A 22096-nucleotide genomic window follows, 5' to 3' on the forward strand; every position below is an offset into this window, starting at 1 on the left:
CTCATAGAAGAGTATGACTTTTATGGATGTAAAACTACCAACAGAAAACAAGTAACTTCACCATTGTATACCCTAAAGACATATCATCAGATATGTTTATGTATAGATTTATCATCACAGATTTATGTATAGAAATGTTTACTGTGGCAATTTTTATATTAAGGAATTTTATGACCAGCAAAACACACATAGAGAAATGACTCAAAAGATTATGGTGTTATGCCTGGCACATTGAAAAAAATTAAATGTATGTTGAACTTCTAGGAGATAATATTTTGTAGCTATTAAAATCCAGATGTTGCACCTAAAAGCACATTTAAGGATGTGGAAAATGGTCATGCTTTCCTTAAAAGAAAATAAAATTACATCTATACTATAATATATACTTAAAATAACCTTACAATTCACATAAAGCCACATAAATAGAAAGAAAAGTTAAAAATAAGATACACCAAAATACTAATAAAGATTATTTCTGGGGGCAACTTGCTCTTCATACTTTAAAAATTTTATTAAATAAAAATAAATGAGCAACACTGAACATATTGAAAAATGAATGTTATAAATTCAGAACATATTCATAGTAAAAATATTTAAAATGTTGTATATTCTTATATAGTCATTTTAATAGAAACTACCAAAGTTGAAACTATAGTAAGTATTCTTATCTTAAAAATGTGGGTTTACATTTTCTTTTTGACCTAAGGGTAGAGGATGTTATTTGTAAGTCATCCAAACTCATCTTTAAAAATTTAACAAGATAGTTCAGTAGTCTATTTTTAATATAAATCTATCTTAAGTAAGAATGATGATAACCTGAAGGTTAACATATATTCATTAGCATTTTTTTTTTACTAAATCAGAGAACATAATCCAAACAGTCTTATCCTTTTTATAAACCTAAAAAAAAAAGTCATGGACTACCTTTTGAACTTTTTCCCTTTGGTTTCTCAAAACATAACATTTTTAGTTCTCATGAGTAAACTACATTCTTAAAGCTATACAGTGTGAGAACATTGTTCTGGAGGCAAAACATTATTGCTAAACTACCAAATATATTTTAGCATTGACTACTTTATAACTTTTATAACTTTGAAGATATATCAAAAAGTTTTAAAACATATGTCTTCTTCAGCTTTTACAACTAAAACTGTACTAAGAGGGGAAAGGCTAACAACTTTTCTGAAAATACTTACTAACTCTTGGTGAAATGTGTGAATTTTTTTATGTGCATGTGTTTGAGAAAATTGCTATCCTGTAGTATTTTCTCAACTCATTCTGATTTATCTTCCTAATAAAATTGGAAAGTATATTGGTCATAACTCTGCACATCCTAAACTTAGATATCAGTTGTTTATTATAACATTTTCTATGTAATTTTGGATTAAAAATTGTTTCAGTTTATATTGTTAAATCACGGTTTGGGAGTGGAAAAGAGCAATTGATGCCATCTTTGTAGACATATAGGTAGGGAAAACAAAGTAAAAAGACAATTCTCGGGTAAGTGTATGGCACAGCAGGTTAAGCTGCCGCTTGCAACACTGGCATTTTCCTATCAGAATGCTGGTTTGAGTCCTGGCTGCTGTCAGATCCAGCAGTATGCTGATGCACCTGAGAAGGCAGTGGAGGACAGCTCAGGAGTTCTTGATGGTTTCTGGCTTTGGCTTGGCTTCGCTGTGGCTCTAACAGTCATTTGGGGAGTGAACCAGTAGGTGGAAGATCTCTCTCTCTCTCCCCATCTCCCTTTCAAATAAATAAATCTTAAAATTATGGCCTTCAATTCTCTGACTAAAATGAACAATGTGAAATGAAATGAGTCCAAAATTGAAGAGGAATGACAGAGATGGTCCCATGACATATCAGAGGCCATGGTAGGTAGTATTAAGAAAAAAGATTGTATTTGAGTCTCTCAGAAGCTTGTGAAATTACTACCAAAAATATTTTAAGTTTATTTATTTGTTTATATTTATTTGAAAGGCATATCTAGAAAGAGAATAGAGACAGAAAGACATTCCATCCACTGATTCACAACCCAAATATCCACAATAGCCAGGGCTAGGCCAAACAGAAGCCAAGAGTTAACAACTCAATCTGGATATCTTACATGAGAGACAGGGACTCAAATATTTGAGCTATTCATCTGCTGCCTTCCAAGTGTGCAACTGCAAGAAGTTGGATTGGAAGCTGAGGTGGGACTTGAACCTAGGTACTCCAATATCGTACCTGAGTATTTCAAATGGCAGCAGATCCTCATGCATCACAATGCCTGCCCCCAAAAGTTATTTTCAACTATACTGAAACTAAAGCATTGTTTGTACCAAACTCAGTCACGTATAAACAAGCCTATCCAACAAATTAATGTGTTTATTTAATTTCCTAGAATTAAAGATTGAAGACAATTCTAGTGCATGCATTAGAAAATAGTGCTCTTCAAAAATGACTTTCCATGGGATCACTGTCAACATTCTCTTGGTAACTATCATTTATCCAAAACACAAGTTTCTCTTCCTTCCTCTCCTCTTATTTCCCCTCCTTCCTCTCACTTCCCTTTCCCACTTAGTCAATAGATAATTCCTTGATTCCATCTATTTGTGTATCTCTTTTTGGTGTCCTTTTATCTCCACTGCTATTTACCTTGAGTCCTCCTTTATCTCTGGGACACTGTAATGTTTCCCTAACCAGCCCTCCTGCTTCTACCTCTGTTCTTTTCGTTTATTTATTTGAAAGGCAGAGTTACAGAGATGGAGAGGAAGAAAATCATTTGCTGGTTCACTCCCAAAGTGGCCACAATGGTTGGGGCTGGATCTGACCAAAGCCAGGAATCTAGAACTGCTTGGGCCACCTTGCACTTCTTTTCCAGGCACATTAGCAGGGAGTTGAATCTGAAGTGGAGAAGCTGGGACTTGAACTGGCACTCATATGGGATGCTGGTGTCACAGCATTCTGCCACAATGTTGGCCCCCAACTCATCCTTTTATAATTCTCCGAAGAGCAACCTTTGTAAAGCAAGATTCTCTACACCAAAGCATCTCACTGTCTCACAAGGCAAAGCGCCTAATAATAATAAGCAAGACTCTTCATCTTCAGTTTCATTTCTCACTAATGGTAATTACAAAGTAGCAATTTCATGCAATGCTGCTATGAATATTGTATATTCTTAAAGTATTTGTGAGAGAATTTATCTAAGGTATACATCACAGTTGCTGCTGCTGGTTGTAATCATATGTACATCTTCACTTTATTAGACTTCGCTAATTATTTTGCAAAGTGGTTGCCTTGATTGCACTTCCAAGAGAACTTAAAACTCCCCTTGACTATAGAATCAGCAAAACTTTATATTTTAAAATTTTATAAATCTGATGAGTATCTCTTCATGTGTATATTGCTCACTCAAGATACTTTTTCTGCATAATTCCTATTGTCTTTTGTACTCTTTTCTATTGGATTGTTTTCACTTATAGATGCTCTTTGTAAATTCTGAATACTAACATTTTGTTGGTTATTCATATTGCAAACACTTCATCTTTGGTTTATTATCTCCCATTTTGACAATTTTTTTAAAGATTTTCTCAAATGCTCATTTCATTGATGAAATCACATGGGTGAATCACAAAAGCAAAATCTGTAAGTAGAGAATGAGGTGTGAAGTGGGAATCATGGGGGATGAATGCTTAGCACTCTTAGGGTTCTTCTTAAACTTCTGTATTTTTACAAGAGTTCTCCAGTAACTTCTGGAACCTCCCATGTTTCCAAGGCACAGAGTCAAACTTGCCTGCAAAGGGAAAGAAACCAGGGTTCAGGAAGGTTAAGTTACTTGCCCCAGGAACTCTGATAGAGCCCTAATCTCTACCACAGCCATAAGAAAATGAAGGATGTGGAAATACACTGGAATGGCATGAGTGGCACAGTTGGTACCCTCAATATTGGAGGCTTTGTCCTCCTCCTCCAGCGAGGTCATTCCAGAGTTTGGCCATGGAGTGGAGTCGTGCAAATTGAGGGCTCTGGTCAGTCACTTCAGACCTTTGCTTGTGCCAGGAGCACCGAGACTGCCAGCTTACCTTGTCTCATTTATTCCATTGTAGATAGTGACAAAAAAAAAAAGAAAGAAAGAAATACAACACTGGAACCATTTGTTTTCATCTATTCTAACTGCAAAGAACTAGGTCTGGTCAAGTAGGCAAAGTATAGCAAAGAGCAATGTGGAAAAATACATGGACAGGGAAGATCTTGCCATTCTTCATGACTGGCAGTTTGCTCTTGTCAGTTGAGGCTGAAAAGGCTTTCCAGACTGAAAGTGGAAGAGAAGATTATCTCCACTACAAGTAAAGGAGCCGAACAGATCTCTGACCCTAGAGATCAGGCCTGAAACCCAGGTCATAACCACGGGCACTAACACAGTTCTCATTGATCTGGTGCTTTGTCCATAGTTTCGGAGGTGTTAAATCTAACCTTGTTGCCATTTTCCCAGGTTCGGGCAGTTATTCCTCAGCATACACTGTGGGTAGATGTCCAGGAGAATGGCAAGGCTGGAGTAAGGCAGTCATGAGCTTGAGCTGCCTCTTCTTCACTTGTACCATGGCTTCTGATAATAGTTAGCCCCAGTGCCTAATCATAATACCCTTCAGTGTTGAAATACTCCACAGCCACAACTCAGCTGGTTTTTTTTTTTTTCCTTCTCTTCCTTCTTGGTGGGATTTCTGGGTTCTGCCATGTCTATGGTTCCCATTCCTCATCAGATCAATGAACTAATAAATTCCCTTTTATGTTTAAGTTTGTTTAAGGTTTCTGTCACCTATTTGGCAATAGATGCAGGATGTTAAAGATTTTAAAGTACCTGTCAGCCAAACATATTTGCAGAACTATGTCTATGTGAAAAACCAGTCCTTGAAATTGCTCTCGGGGCCAGTGCTGTGGCATAGCAGGTAAAGCTGCTGCCTGCAGTGCCAGCATCCCATGGCGCCAGTTCGAGTTCCAGCTGCTCCACTTCCTATGCATCTCTCTGTTATGGCCTGAGAAAGCAACAGAAGATGGTCCAAGTCCTTCGGCCCCTGCACCTGCATGGGAGACCCAGAAGCAGCTCTTGGCTCCTGGCTTCAGAAAGCAACTCTGACTGTTGCAGTCATCTGGGGAGTGAACCAGTGGATAGAAGCCTTCTCTCTCTGCCTCTGCCTCTCTGTAACTCTGCCTTTCAAATAAATAAACTTTAAAAAAGAAATTTCTCTCATTTTAGCCAGTAATAAAAGCATTTGATTTTAATATAAAAATTTTTATGGCTTATGCATTCTAAAAACCACTTACCCATCTCAATGTTATAATCTTTTTTTTTTTAACCAGTGGTTCTCCAACTTCAATGTTCAAATAGTCATCTAAAACGTTTTGAAATACAAACTTAGTTTGCAGGTGCTTTGATATTGCACATTCATTTCTATTTTCACATTTAGGTCTTTAATCAACCTGAAACTGTGAATAGTGTAAAACAAGACTCTAAAATCATTTGCACCACACGAACAGTTAGGTATTCCTATAACTATTTCCTGAATAATCCATATTTTTTCTACTAATATGTAATGCAGTATTTATCATGTATCATATTCTTTTAAATTTTTTTACATATTTGTCTATTTGAAATGCAGAGAGAGAGAGAGATTTTCTTTTTTTTTAAATTCAATGTCTTTTTTTTTTTTTTTGACAGGCAGAGTGGATAGTGAGAGAGAGACAGAGAGAAAGGTCTTCCTTTTTGCTATTGGTTCACCCTCCAATGGCCGCTGCGCCCAGTGCATTGTGCTGATCCGAAGCCAGGAGCCAGGTGCTTCTCCCGGTCTCCCATGCGGGAGCAGGGCCCAAAGACTTGGGCCATCCTCCACTGCACTCCCAGGCTATAGCAAAGAGCTGGCCTGGAAGAGGGGCAACCAGGATAGAATCCAGCGCCCCAACCGGGACTAGAACCCGGTGTGCCGGCGCCGCAAGGCGGAGGATTAGCCTGTTAAGCCACAGCGCCGACCTATATCTTTTTTTTTTTTTAACTTTTATTTAATGAATACAAATTTCCAATGTACAGCTTATGGATTACAATGGCTTCCCCCTCCCATAACTTTTTTTTTTTAATTTATTTGACAGGTAGAGTTATAGACAGTGAGAGAGAAAGAGAGAAACATCTTCCTTCCATTGGTTCACTCCCCAAATGGCCGCTATGGCTGGCACTGCACCAATCCAAAGCCAGGATCCAGGTGCTTCCTCCTGGTCTCCCATGCGGGTGCAGGCACCCAAGCACTTGGGCCACCATCCACTGCCCTCTCGGGCCACAGCAAAGAGCTGGACTGGAAGAGGAGCAACCGGGGCTAGAACCTGGCACCCATATGAGATGCCAGCACTGCAAGGTGGAGGATTAGCCAAGTGAGCCGAGAGAGATTTTCATTTTCTGGTTATTTCTTAAATGCCCCCAAAAGGCAGAAATGAGCCAGGCTGGAACCAGGAATCCAGAAGGGTGTCCCATGTGAATGGCAGGGACTCAACCACCTGAGCCATTACCTGTTTCCTTTCAGGGTGCATATTGGCAGGAAGCTGGAGCCAGAAGTAGAACCGAGACTTGAACACAAACAATCCAACATGAGATGTAGGCCTCCCAACCAGCATCAGCTTTGGAGCTCTCTATTCCTCAACTAGCCTATTTGTCAGCCCTGTAACCACTACAGTTTTAACTACTGTTATAATCATCATGGCTTTATGGTAATTTTAAATATCTTACAGGACAAATCTTCTATTCCCTATTTTTCTTTCTCAGAATTGTGTTAGCTATTTTTTTTATCTTTCTCTGATTTAATCTGTATAAACCTAAACTTTTTTTTTTTTGGGCGGGGGGGGGTGGGTGATCAAGACTGATTGAAACAATTCTTTGAAATTATAAATTGGGTAAAAATTAACAATCTTCTTTTTTTAAAGATTTATTTTATTTATTTGGAAGACAGAGTTACAGAGAGAGGTAGAGACAGAGAGAGAGGTCATCCACCCGCTGGTTCACTCCCTAGATGGCTGCAATGGCCGGAGCTGTGCGGATCGAAGCCAGGAACCAGGAGCTTCTTCTGGGTCTACCACGTGTGCAGGGCCCAAGGACTTGGGCCATCCTCTACTGCTTTCCTAGGCCACAGCAGAGAGCTGGATCATTAGAAGAACAGCCAGGACTAGAACCGTAGCCCATATGGGATGCTGGCACTTCAGGCCAGGGCTTTAACCTGCAGCGCCACAGCACTGGCCCCATGAGAATTAACAATCTTTATTGAGTCTTAACACGAAAACAGTTTGTCACTCCAATTATTTATGTTTTTATTTTACTTAAGTTTTATACTTTTCTACATGAAGTTCACACACATCTTTTATTATAACTGTTTCTAGGTATTGCTAATTATCTGTTCACATATAGTAAGTCTCCTAAATAGAAAGAAAATTAATTCCTATATAGATTGAGCTCGTATTCAAAAACTTTGCCAAATTCTATTAATTTTGAAAATTTGTACTTTCTTTTGTTTTTTTCTACATCACCCTCCTACTGGCCCCTGTCAAAAATCTTGTATTCTGTCTCTTTTATGAGTGGTAGATGTAGAGTGACTGACAGAGACAGAAATCTCCCATCTGCTGGTTTACTCCCCACATGCTCAGAAACTGGAAACTCAGCCCACATCTCCTATGTGACTGGCAAGAGTTCTCATCTGCTGCTTCCCACTGCACACTAGGAGGAAGCTGGAACCAGAACAAGGATTCAAATACAGGCACTCCAATAGGGTTGCAGGAGTCCCAAGTGGTGAAATCCCTATGGATGAATAGAAGTTAGCCAGACAATGTGATAAAGATAGGAAACAAGCAGTGGAAAATAAGGAAAGATGCAGACAGATGGAACAGGATTTATAAAGTGGGCATATAAAAACCTGAAAAAGTACATATATTAAGAGAGAAAAGCAGAAGAGAACACAGTGATTCAAAAAGTTATACAAAATGAAGAAAAGCATAATTGGGATATGGATATGCTTCCAAATTTTAAACATTTATAATGTTTGTTTTTGATGCTCAATAGTGTCTTCAGCTGTGGTATTATTGTTTAGTTTCAATGTCAACAAACAATAATAACCAAAAATTGAAAACAGAAATAATATTGTAATTAATAAATCAAGGCTTCAACAAAGATGGTAAAGTTGAGGAAAGACGTATTGATTGGGTAGTTTATGGCCTCTTAGTGGTTTCTGTTTCCCTCCCCTGTCACTGTTCTCACACCTAATTCATCTATTGATACTGCTTCCTAAATGTCATAATTTCTTAAATCTAAGACATTTTTTCCTCTTCATTTTAACACCTTTCAAATTGGGTTATACTTGAAAAATGGTTTTTAGAAAAAGTTAGTAAGACAATATATCACTGAATTTTAAATTAAATGTGAAATGTGGATTTCTAATAATCACTTTTTATGCCTCTGAAAAGGTCACTCTGTGAAATAATACTGAAAAGCTAGTATGTATGCAGAAGCTTGCCTAGTACACTTTAGGCAACAGAATTAAAGGCAAAAAACTAGCAAATTTCTCAGTATAAATGCAAGTATTTCAAGAATAAACGATACTGTTATGATCTAGATCCTCTTGGAAAGGATCATTACTGAGGAGGTCCTAACATTTTTATGTACAAAATTATCAGTTAATTTTGAAGAAAGGATGTTTTAACTTTCAACTACATATAATTTAAGAAAATTGCTTGCTGAAATGTATTTAAAACCCTAAAACTCTATCCATTGAATGATGCTAAAAAGTTCAAAATACTAAACATGGATTATAAAAAGCTGCACTTATTTAGAGGAAAGGAATTCAGAGGAATCTGAACTTGAAGGCTTAGACTCAAATGTTAACTATGCTAATAAGCAAGAGATATAAAAGTACTTATATAAACCAGAGTTTATTAAACCCAAGGTACCTATGAATTACTTCGGGTTCTTGGGACCTTGCAGAATCTGGAGTGTGGGTCTACATTTTACATTCTTATAAGAATCATCCAGTCTAGGACCAATTAGACAAAACAACAAACATTTGTGCCATATCCTCCTCTCATGTTTCAACAGAGTAAATTGAAGATTGTTCTTAAATTGGGGGACACTCTTTCTTATGTCCCATTATTATATAAATAGACTCCCCATACAACTGTTGGAGATGATCTGGAAAGGTACAGACTTCAACAAACCTCTTTGCTGGGGGCCAACACTGTGGCGCAGTGGGTTAAAGCCCCAGTCTGCAGTGCTGGCATCCCATATGGGCACTGGTTCAAGTCCCGTCTGCTCCACTTGCAATCCAGCTTTCTGCTGTGGCCTGGGAAAGCAGTAGAGGATGGCCCAAGTGCTTGGGCTCCTGCACATGTGGGAGACCTAGAGGAAGCTCCTGGCTTCTGGCTTTGGATCGGCCCAGCTCCAGCCACTGCGGACATTTGGGATGGACGGAAGGTCTCTCTGCGCCTCTGCCTCTCTGTAACTCTTTCAAATAAATAAATCTTAAAAAAAAAAAAAAAGTCTTTGCTGTTCAGTGTAAGTAGTCTCGGTAGGAATAAGAAACTCAAAAAACCATTTATAGCAGTAACATGGCAGTATCAAAGGAATATTTTTTAAGAAACACCCTTTGGTAGTACTCTGTATACCCTCAAGGAAGCATGATGTAAGTAGGTAGATCACTGAAATGCACAAGGAAAGAATGAGAAAAAAATGTGAAGGAATATAGTGGCAATGGGAAAGGAGATAAATGGATGAAATAGTTTAAAGGAAACAAGATAGTACCGTGTAATAGTACTGAGGTAGGGAGAGATTAGTATCAGCAGTTACCTTCAGCTGAGATAGGGAAACAGAAATGTGCTACTAGGAAATATGCCCTTTTGGCATAAGGATTATTTTGAACTAAAGGTACTTGAAAAACAGAGGACATGAAAGGGACACTCTTCCCCAAGTACACCCCTGTACCAGAAAAGAAATATTCCTATCAGCAGAGAGAAATTTTCCTTAAGAAATATGCCTTCCATGGGGCCTGTGCTATGGCTCTGTAGCACAGGTTGAACTGCTGACTGCAGCACCAGCATCCCATATGCACGCCAATTCAAGCACCAGCTGCTCCACTTTTGATCCAGCTCCTTGCTAGTGCACCTGGAAAAGCAGTGGAAATGGCTCAAGTCCTTGGGGCTCTGCATCTGTATAGGAGACTGGAATGAATTCCTGGCTTCATCCTGGCCAGACCCAGCTGATGTAGTCATGTGGAGTAAACCAGCAGACAGATCTCTCTTTCTGTCCCTCTTCCTCTCTCTGTAACTCTGCTTCCCAAATAAATAAATTTTAAATAAGAAGGAAGGAAGAGGAGGGAGAGGAGAGTAAGGAGAAGGGGAAGAAGCAGAGGAAGAAGGGGGAGAAGTCCTCCATGAACAAGGAGAGAAAAAACATTTTTGTTACCAGAGTAGTTCTGGCTGACAAAAATCTGTGGCGTCCATGTTGAAACAATCCATGTCTTCCTTAGCCTCCTCCTACATTTAAATTATTTCCCACATTTTCCACTCTTTGTTCAACCACTATATAACCTTTTTTTTTTTTAAGATTTATTTGAAAGGCAGAGTGACGAAGATCTCCCAACCACTGGTTCACTCCCCAAATGCCTGCAACAGCTAGGGATGGGCCAGGTTAAAGCCAGAAGCCAGGAACTTCATCTGGATCTCCCAAATGGGTGGCAAGAGCTCAAATACTTGAGCCATCTTCTGCTACTTTCCAGATACATTATCAGAAAGGTAGATCAGAAGTGGAGCAGGCAGGGTGCGAATTGGCATTCCAATATGTGATGTGGGCGTACTAGCTGGCAGTTAAATTGCTTTGCCATAATACCCACCTGAAATATACACATCTAGGTTTTGCCTTTTCCTTGGAGCTTCATTTTCCTACAGGGTTCCCATGTACATGTAAAAATCTGTATGTTTCTCCTGTTGATCTACCTTAAGCTAATTCAATTCTTAGGCCCAATCAAAGACCCTGAGATAGACGGTAACACTTTGCCTACAATAGTAAAGTGCACTAAAACATAATCCAGGCCGGTGCCGAGGCTCAATAGGCTAATACTCCGCCTTGCGGCGCCAGCACACAGGGTTCTAGTCCCGGTCGGGGTGCCGGATTCTGTCCTGGTTGCCCCTCTGCCAGGCCAGCTCTCTGCTGTGGCCCGGGAGTGCAGTGGAGGATAGCCGCAGCGGCCATTGGAGGGTGAACCAACGGCACAGGAAGACCTTTCTCTCTGTCTCTCTGTCTCTCTCTCTCTCTCTCACTGTCCACTCTGTCAAAACAAAACAAAACAAAACAAAACAAAACAAAACAAAACAAAAACCATAATCCAAACCACTTAAATTAGGACTTATAGAAGATAATCCTTCCTCATCAAGGTAGGGATGGGAAAAATGAAAAGGCAAGCAAGTAACAGATCTAAAAATGACAAATTCCAACTCCACAGCAATTCAAATGAAAAGTCTTACAATTATAATTACTAGTACCTATCACACAGCTTATCTGAAAATTTCTTCAATAAATATCCTAGTAGAGATGCCAAAAGATAACAAAAATACAAACACTGTACAAAGATAATTTTAAAAATTTCATAGTTTATTTTGATGCAGACTTTTAAGTCCATGCATAGTTTTCTCATAATGCGCATTTCCAGAACTTTCTGAAGCCCCTTGTACACTGAGATGCCAGAAAGAAGGGATGTACTAGGAGTAAAATTCACTGGTAAACTACAGAAGTAAAAAGTAAGTTGAGTGGCATCAGTGTTGTGGCAGTGTTGTGGGTTAAGCTGTCTCCTATGATACTGGCATCCCATATGAACCAGCTGTTCTACTTCCCTTCCAGCTCCCTAAACCACTGTGCGTGGGAAAGCAGCAGAAGGTGGCTCAAGTGCTTGGGTCCCTGTCACCAATGTGAGAGATTTAGATGTACTTCCAGGCTCCTGGCTTCAGCCTGGCCCAGCCCTGGCCATTGCAGCTATCAGGGGAATGAAACACTGGAAGGAAGATCTGTGTTTCTCCCCTTCTCTGTAACTCTGCCTTTCAAATAAATAAATAATAATTTTTTTTAAAAGTATAAATGAGAGATTGCATGGTACAATCCAGAGACAAAGAACAAGCAGAAGAGAATTCTGGTACATTCCCAAAAGTGTCTCTCAGGATTTTAACACCTCATGAGTGTTGAACAGCTATATCAAATGACTCAATAATTAACTGCACTTCCAGTACAAAATAACTAAACTGAAGGAATGAACCTGCAAATCAGGACCGTTTCAAAACATTCAGCCTTCTCATCACTCTAATTCCCAGGCTTTCCAACTTTCCTGGCAGAATCATACTGTGATTCTCTCCTTTTCTTCTTAACACCTATCCAATAATATGAAATTTATACTCACTGAGTAATTGCTCTGTTCTGAATTTTAAAATACTGAGTTTAGCATTTTACACTTAAAAATTAAAAAGCAAAATCAAATTAATTTATTAGTGATTGAATGGACTTTGAAAGGAAAAAGACATATATATATTTATATAGTCTCCATTTCTATAAATGTTAGAAATAAACAGAAATCGTGATAAAGTTTAATATGGAATTTTTTTTTAAATTCCTAATAAAAATAACTGCATGTGCTCAGTGTTACTACTACTGTCAGTACTATAATGATTTTCCAGATTGTTTCCTTCTTTGAGTAGTATAAGAAATCTGCCATTTTCACTACATGTTAAAGCTCAGGTGATAGAAAAATTAAGGTTTTGATTTTGTAAATTTTTTAACATTTCATTCTTTTTTTTTTTTTTTTGACAGGCAGAGTGGACAGTGAGAGAGAGAGATAGAGAGAAAGGTCTTTCTTTTGCCGTTGGTTCACCCTCTAATGGCCGCCGCGGTAGGCGCGCTGCGGCCGGCGCACCGCGCTGATCCAATGGCAGGAGCCAGGTGCTTCTCCTGGTCTCCCATGGGGTGCAGGGCCCAAGCACTTGGACCATCCTCCACTGCACTCCCTGGCCACAGCAGAGAGCTGGCCTGGAAGAGGGGCAACCGGGACAGGATCGGTGCCCCGACCGGGACTAGAACCCAGTGTGCCGGCGCCGCAAGGCGGAGGATTAGCCTAGTGAGCCACGGCGCTGGCCTTAACATTTCATTCTACCTCCACCACTTCACCCTCTACATCTGTCAGCTTCAAAGAGACAGACAAACCTGAGGACTGTTAAAAAAAAAAAAAAAAAGATTAAAGCTACAAAGTTCTCTGAACTCAAAAAAGGTTGTAGTCTGTGAAACTGACAAAGTTCTTTAGTTTTTAATGTTTCCCAAGTGCCTATCAATTATATAAAGCTGTGAGTAATAAATACCATAAAACACAGTTCCAAAGCCTTTCCAGTTTTATTTTTAAGGAATATATTGCATTTAAAAAAATCATCACATTCAAAATGGTAAAATGAAAAAAATGATGAACCACTTGTTCCAACAGTCCTCAGCTTTGCCTAGAATTTTCATAGTTCATAGTACACCTTCCAAATCCTAGTCTTTTCCCTCATGCACTTTTTACAATATTCCTGTATGATCTCTATCCGGACTTATTCAGAACATAATACAAAAAAGCCAACCTCTTTTTGGTAGTATAAAACATTTTAAGTGAGAATTAGGGGTATACAGTTAATGAAAATCCCAGTTAACTAAGAGTTAATTGTATAGATGCAGATAATCTCTCTCTGACCTCCCTGCCTCACCTTTTCAAGATTTTCAAATTAATAAGAAAGATTGGGGCTGGCTCTGTAGAGCAGTAGGCTAAGCCTCTGCCTGCGATGCCAACATCCCAAATTGGCACTAGTTTGTGTCCCAGATGCTCCACTTCTGATCCAGATCTCTGCTGATGGCCTGGGAAGTGCTTGGGCCCTAGCAACCCACGTGGGAGACCCAGAAAAAAGCTCCTGGTTCCTGTCTCCTGGTTTTGGATGGGCCTAGCTCGGGCAGTTGCAACCATCTGGGAAGTGAACCAGTGGATGGAGGACCTCTTTCTCTGTCTCTCCCTCTCTCTCTTTCTCTGCCTCTAAAATAATAAATAAATAAATCTTAGGAAAAAAACAGCTGATTGTTACAAGTTATGAAATTATTTGAAAGAAAAATTTTCTGCTATTTCTAAAAGAATAATCAATAATTTGGCCATCCCATAAATAACTTCAATGAAGCCAAATTTTCTTTATTTTTCCAAAGATTACGTTGTCAAGATAGTATAGAATGATTTTGTATATATTTACACTATATAAAGAAAGGATATGGCTGGCGCCGTGGCTCAATAGGCTAATCCTCCACCTGCAGCGCCGGCACAGCGGGTTCTAGTCCCAGTTGGGGCGCTGGATTCTATCCCGGTTTCTCTTCTTCCTGACCAGCTCTCTGCTATGGCCCAGGAGTGCAGTGGAGGATGGCCCAAGTGCTTGGACCCTGCACCCGCAAGGGAGACCAGGAGAAACACCTGGCTCCTGGCTACAGATAAGCATGGTGTGCCGGCCGCAGCACCCATTAGGGGGTGAACCAACGGAAAAAGGAAGACCTTTCTGTCTGTCTGTCTGTCTGTCTCTCTGGCTGTCCACTCTGCCTGCTTAAAAAAAAATAGAAAAAGACTTACCTTTTTTTGTTTTCTATACGAAAATTTCAAAAATGTTTTCTTTTCAAAATTGAAACAGACTTAGAAAAGTAAAATATGGTCAACCTGATTTCATGGGAAATCACTTGTTTTAAAAAAGAAAAACTGGCATATGAACCACAAGGTGGTGCTATCATGCTGGCCCTGAAGCTGACTGAAACACTTTGGTAGGTTCGTCTACTACTGTCATCTCTTCATTTTTATAAATGTATTTCTCTGGCAATTAAAAAATAAAGCTAATAGGATTCATTAATTTTAGAAATATTTACTGAAAATCTATTAAATTCAAGATAATAGGATTCTGTATGCCAACAAAATGGCTCATAACTGTAAATTACTAATTACATTTATATTACTAAACATTTATTCAAATACTAAAAATGTTTTCTTAAATGTTAATACCACTCATAATTATCAGACAATGAAAAGTTACATATAATATACACACAATATATAATATAAACTAAAGGATAAATAAAATTTAATCAGATGATCTATATGATGAAAAAGAAAAAAATACTTCCCTGGCAATAATGGAGTCAATTTTCATGAGAATTATTCAATATTACTATTATATTTTATTTATAAAGATTAAAGAGGATGATTTACGTATGATTTTAAAAATGAATTTTTTCTCATAGTTTAACTTTATGCAAGATTTTTTTCTCTCTCTCTTGAGACAATTTTATAATTTCCCATTATTGGGGCTGGCACTGTGGCTTAGTAGGTTAAGCCTCCACCTCTGGTGCTGGCATCCCATATGGGCGCTGGTTTGTGGGCCAGCTGCTCCTCTTCTGATTCAGTTTTCTGCTAATAGCCTGGGAAATCAGGGAAGGATGGCCCAAACACTTGGGCCCTGCACCCTGGTGGGAGACCTAGAAGTTCCTGTCTCCTGGCTTCAGATTGGCCCAGCTCCAACTGTAGTGGTCATCTGGAGAGTGAACCAGCAGATGGAAGACCTCTCTCTGCCTCTCCCGCTTTGTCTGTAACTCTGCTCTCAAATTTTTTTGTTAAAAAAATTTTCCCATTATTAAAAAAAAAAAAAAACTTACTGTATAAATTTAAAATGCAGAATATAGAGGCTGACATTGTGGCATAGTAGGTTCAGCCTGTCATCCCATATGGGGGCCAGTTCGCGTCCCAGCAGCTCCACTTTCAATCCAGCACCCTGCTAATGGCCTGGGAAAGCAAATGAAGATAGCCCAAGTGCTTGGGTCCCTACAAACATGTGGGAGATCCAGAAGAAGCTACTGGTTCCTGGATTCAGATGGGCCCAGCTCCACCCATTGTGGTCATCTGAGGAGGGACCCAGTGGATGGAAGACCTCTCTTCTCTACCTCTCCCTCTCTCTCTGTAACTCTCCTCTTGAATAAATAATAAATCATTTAAAAATTTGCCATTATTAAAAATAAAGCTTACTGTGTATCTTTTAATACTGGATGGCCACCATTTGTGTCTGTACTGCTGATCTTAAAATGTGTTACAGAATACAGCACTAAAATACTCAATATAATTCACAGTGAACCCTTCCGACCTATGTTGAAATACAAAAGGAAAATTACACCCTTTCTTTCTCAGTGTTAACTGAAAAAATATTACAGCTTTTTGCCTAGCATGAAATGCTGTATTTTTGTATTATTTAATTTTCAATGAGCATTTTTAGCTTTTCATTACAACTTATTCATCAGTACAGATGGCAAGACGGTATGCACGAGAGCCTCCTGGGTACAATATGCAAGTCCTAGTTGGAGTGTTTCCAACAGGATGTAAACCATGGTCCTCAAGCCTGCACTTTAAAAAACATATTACTTAGCACACTGCCAACAAATGTCAACATAAAAATACAGTGCTGTAATGACTTCACTCTGTAAAAGAAAAGTACTAGAGCATAAGTTTTTCCTAAGAAAAGTGAGAGTATACCAGTATAATCATAGCTCAAAAATATGAAACTATTTATTCAATAAGCAATGAAAAAACTTAAATACCAAAAAGAATTCAAATTCTTAATAAAAATAACATAGTATATTAAAATTAGAGAGAATTCTTAAAATGTACAACATGTACAGTAGCCAAAATCCTAGAAGTTCATGCAGAAAATTCTACAATTAGTGATTTGAGCATTTCAGTAACTCTGCAGTCTCTTCAAACCTGAAATATAATAAACAAATAATACATTAAGTAAACAAATAATTCATAATGAATCATGAGATCTGTTGTTGAAATTATATTTTTGTGCCTAAAATACATTTATATATTTTATTTATAGGTAAAATTACAATTAATAAACATAAGCACACTATGGCCAGGGAGGAAGAAAAACAACTAAAGTCAAATATGAGCTTTTAATTCTTGGAGCTCAAGGCATGCTGATACTTTTCAAATTCAAAATAATATTATAGCTTTTTAAAGTTATATGCTGTGAAATAGTAATCAACAATTTTATTTTGTATTTTCTCTGAGTTTCTCTTTTAAATGTCAGTTACAATGCTATATTTCCTAGATAAAAATACCACTTTTAGTATTATCTTATCAATAACTCAGTGAAAAGACTAGCAATGTTTTAACAAGACTGAAAATTTCTTTAAATCACCCATCTACATTATTTAATATTTTGACAAACCAGTTATGAAAATAGACAATAGTCTCGATTAACTACCAACCAAACATATCTTTGCACTTTTTAATCCACAATTAATTCCATTAACAATGTTTTACATCACTTGTTGGAAACCAAAACAATGACTCATCTTACAAACATATAACTGTAGGTGGATTTATTATCCACTGGAGTCCTGAAGGAAATTCCACACCTGATTGAGAGACCTTTAAGGTTTGAAACACACATGCACATTCTAAATATACTGCAATCCAATACAATTCCCTACAGAGAAATGAATTTCTGTTGCCCCTTTCTTTTACTTACATTTTTTTCATCCTTTCCATTTTCTGGATTGTTGTTTCCTTTAATTTAAAAAGCAACAAATTTAGGTGATTTCTCAAAGTAAACCATCATCAAAGATGGACCATGAACATACAAAACATAGTCTGAAACATTCCATTAAGTACTGCTTACTTATCACAAAGAATTTTGGAGAGATTAAGATTTATATGGTTGCTCTATTTTTCTTACCCATGTATATACAATTAAAACCAAGGCTTGCTTATTCTGATCTCAGAGAGGAAATTATCTAAGCAATTGCCATATTTCTTACCTCTGAAAACTCTTTCAAACCACAGTAATTAACAGTCGAGGCTCTGGGAGTTGAATCTGATGATGCTGTACTATAACCAGAGGACAGAGGAATATTTGCTTGTCCCTCCATTTTGCTTTTTCTTTCTGTGAAGAAATTTTTAGGTTATCTTCCCCTTTCACAGCAGTGACAAATCTCTAAAAATTTTATTTACAAATGGAAGAAAATGTACTATTTTAATACAATATACCCACTGGTATAGATAAAAAGATGAGGTTTTGATATTCTTTATAAGAGAATAACCAACATTTAGAGATCTACAAGTCAAAAATGGACCCCAAAATATTACAAAAATCCATATTATTTTTATCATGAATAAAAAAGAAAGTTAATAATTTATTTTTATGTTTCTACTGATGTATATTTTCTTGCAAAGGTCGATCAACTGAAATAATGAACGTCAATGAAATTTGTCATTGATATTTTTATTCAGCATTGTCTTTTTTTTTTTTTTTTGACAGGCAGAGTGGACAGTGAGAGAGAGAGACAGAGAGAAAGGTCTTCCTTTTTGCCGTTGGTTCACCCTCCAATGGCAATGGCCACCACGGCTGGCACGCTGCGGCCGGCGCACCGCGCTGATCCAATGGCAGGAGCCAGGTGCTTCTCCTGGTCTCCCATGGGGTGCAGGGCCCAAGCACTTGGACCATCCTCCACTGCACTCGCGGGCCACAGCAGAGAGCTGGCCTGGAAGAGGGGCAACCGGGACTAGAACCCGGTGTGCCGGCGCCGGAAGGCGGAGGATTAGCCTAGAGAGCTGCGGCACCGGCCATCAGCATTGTCTTAAGCATTTCACAATATTTTTAGTATTGTTCTATGGCAAGTGGAAGCTCTTACTAAAACTAACTATATATGCCTTTTCAAAAATCAATAAACATCCCTTTTGAAGTTGTCACATACAGAAAAAAAATAACAAAATTCAAGATCCACAAATTTATCTAAATAATTAAAAAAAAATTTCAGATATCTTGATATTATTAATTTGACAAAATGATAGCCAATCTTTCCTATTAATTGCAGAGCATCACAGATAAGACATGTTTCTGTCAAACTAATTTTTTAAGCCCTATGTTTTTGTTAGAATACATTTGGCAGGAAAAAAAATGGCAAAGAAAAAACAATGACAATCACTTATACGGGTTTATATAATAGTTTTACTATAAGCTTACCCAGACCAGACAATCTCAGGGAACAAAGTAAAAGGGTATTTCAAAAAGTTCATGAAAAAAAAAAATAGAATTAATATGTATGTAAAAAACTTTTGAAATCCATGCATAGTTTTCTCATAATCTGATTTTCATGAACTTTTGAACACCCCTTCATATTAACACATATTGACTAAACAACTAGGAGACTTATCTGTCATGGAGCCAACAGTCTCTTTTGCCTACTTTTCCTACCACTTGCTCCATGCCTGCTTTTCTATGTAGAATGGCTTTCTTTGGTTAATCATCAGCATGAACTTAAACTAACTGGTTAGCCGATCTCAGGCTCAATATCATTTGAGTGACTTACTGTTTATGCCCTAATTCCAAATTCTAAGAAAGAAAATCTAATTTGGCTCAACACCCTCAACACCCATAACCTTTGGACTGTTATTCCCAGGATTCCATGTCTACTCAATCTAATTAGCTGGGCCCAGGGTCAAGATCATGGTGCATCTCTGAAAAGTAGCCAGTTCCAGATCTTCTAGGAGGAGCTGGGACAATAATTTGAAACAAGGCAAGAACTATATCTACTATACAATAAATCTTGGATTACTTTCTAGGGGGTAGAGAAAGGTATTCTCTGAAGGACTGAATGTTTCTTGTGTCATTCCAAACAGAGGAGGAGGTCCTAGGACCAGGAACCAGGGAAGGGAAGAAAGAATAGAGGGTGAAAGAATGGCTCATTTGGACCACTAGACTTTGAGGTATCCAGCCTTACTCAGGGATGTGCTTCATAGTGGGAGAAAGCTGGCTGGTATTAGGCAGACTGGGAAGCTATTCAGAGAGACATCATATAGGGAAATCCAGAGGTTACAAAACTGCATCATATACAGAACACCAGCAATATTTAACAGTCTAATCAGTTAAGTGCCAATTATTTCCTGTGACAATTTTTCTTACTGCTTTCTTGAGCCGTTAGCAAAGTCTTACTTGTATAAACATAATAGTTTCCTAGTGGTGCTATGGGGGGATTGAGAAAACAGTTGGTAATTGAGTTCAGGTAAGAAAGAAAAATAGAATATGATGATTTCTGATGCCATGTCCCTAACACCATTCATTACAGAGTTTCAACAGTGGTTGCTAAGAGATCTCTATGAATAAAAAGGATCTTCTAAAGACCAGAACACCAGATCTTCTAGGCAATTCTTGCCTCATGAACACTAATCTTTCACTGCGAACTCTAGAGGATTATCACTTTGTTCCATTCAGAGAGCCAATCGGTTCTGCAAAGTTTAATAATTTCTAAGCCAGTACTTTCAAATCAAGGGCTAATGTGTTTTATTCAACCAATTTCTGAATATTTTGTCTTAATCATATACAATTTAATACAATTGAAAATGAACTAATTATTTTTCTAAAACCTTCTCCTGAACTGTCTATCCCAAAACTTCTCCTGTGTCTAGACAACTATCTATTCAACTATGTGAGCTAAACATAATAGTCAGTCTTGACTGTATCACTGTCCTTCACCCCTTCTACTTAGGTCAGAATCAATGTTTATCAATTTTAACATATAAATGTCTCCCAAATAAACTACTAGCTCTTTTTTTCACTATCATTGCCTTGACAGAGATCCTCATTAGTAATCTGAAAAATCATTACTGAAATATCCTTCAAATTATTTTTAAAATATTTTTCAAATTATTGTCCTTATTTACTTTCCTCTAATAAATACTATTCTACTTTTCTGATGAACTTTCTAAAAGACATATTGAGAGTGTTAGCTCTTCTGAGAGGAAAAAGAAACAAAACAAAGCAAACCAAGTGAAGAACACAAATAACCCTGACAGTTGGTCCATCTGGTAATTAACACCTAAATTATTGTATCTCTTACTGAACATACATAATTTCACAGAAAATGTTACATGAGGTCATGAAACGAAAAAAAAATCAAAATAACACTGTCACCTCTGAACATAGACAAGACAGAAATAGATACTAAATACCCAGATATAGCCCACTTTCCATTAATCTTCCTTTTTCATTGAAAATTTAAGCCTACTTCACTTTTTTTAAAAGAAGATTTAGTTACATATTTGAAAGGCAGAATGACAGAGAGAGAGAGAGAGAGAGAGAGAGAGAGATCCTCCGTCCAGTGGTTCATTTCTTAAATGGCCTCAAAGCCAGGTCTGGTCCAGGCTAAAGACAGGAGTTTAGAACTCTATCCAGGTCTCCCACATAGGGGGCAGGGTTCAAGAACTTGGGCTATCTTCTGCTGCTTTCCCAAGTGCATTAGTAGGGAGCTGGAATACAAGTGGAATAGCTGGGACACAAGCCAGCACTCCAATATGGAATACCAGCACCACCAAGTGGTGGCTCAACCCACCACAATACTGTTCCCCATTTCATTCATAATTATCAAATTGTTTCTGTTTCCTGACAGAACACAAATCAGAATGGTTCTCACTTCCTTAAACCCTCTCAAAAAAAATCTAATACAAGTCCAATCCTTAAAAGCTTCTAAACTCACTCTTAACAGGTCACTGAGATGCCTTACAGTTCCCCCATGGAACATTTTCTTTTTGGTACCATATAGGGAAAACAAATTTGCAACCTCACACCACCATCCCTGATTTACTACAATCCGAAGACCACAGTGTTGCATTAGTTCTCTGAACCCAAATGAAATCCACTTCTCTGCTTCCAAGGAGCATGTATATGCAAAGTGTGATATACAAGGCTTTATAAATCTGATACTTTATCTAGGTCAGAATATCAACTCCATGAGGCCAGGCATTCCTCTTACTCATAACTGCTAAGGTTTGGATATGGTTTGAGTGTGGCTTCCCAAAGGTACATGTACTGGAAGCTTGGATCCCCGTGTGGTAGTGCTGAGGGAGTGGAACTTTTAAAGAGGTAGGGCCTAGTGAAAGGTAGTTAGGTTCCTGAAGTCATAGCTGTTGGAAGGGGTTACTGCTGCTCTTCTGGAACTCAAGTTAGTTCCTACATGTGTGAATTACTA

The 22096-nt window shown here is 38.1% G+C and overlaps 1 protein-coding gene across 9 annotated transcripts in view; it reads right to left on the reverse strand.

The window, feature by feature from the left end:
* Positions 1-927: 927 nt before the first annotated feature.
* The window catches only part of CEP44 (centrosomal protein 44), a 46533-nt gene continuing 25364 nt past the window's right edge, over positions 928-22096 (reverse strand). For 3 of the 9 annotated variants that reach the window (XM_062212837.1, XM_062212838.1, XM_062212839.1), the window contains 3 exons: positions 17891-18015; positions 17602-17639; positions 15216-16826 (listed from right to left, as the gene is read on the reverse strand). In XM_062212837.1, the coding sequence (XP_062068821.1) occupies positions 16784-16826; positions 17602-17639; positions 17891-18015 (206 nt within the window). In that variant the 3' untranslated portion in view covers positions 15216-16783. Of the gene's footprint in view, positions 3773-15212; positions 16827-17601; positions 17640-17890; positions 18016-22096 lie in introns of those variants that run through there. The other 6 variants (XR_009868182.1, XM_062212840.1, XM_062212843.1 and 3 more) reach the window with 4 other exon arrangements.

Source organism: Lepus europaeus, chromosome 16, assembly GCF_033115175.1.
Source record: "Lepus europaeus isolate LE1 chromosome 16, mLepTim1.pri, whole genome shotgun sequence".
In the NCBI taxonomy this organism is placed as follows: Eukaryota; Metazoa; Chordata; class Mammalia; order Lagomorpha; family Leporidae; genus Lepus; species Lepus europaeus.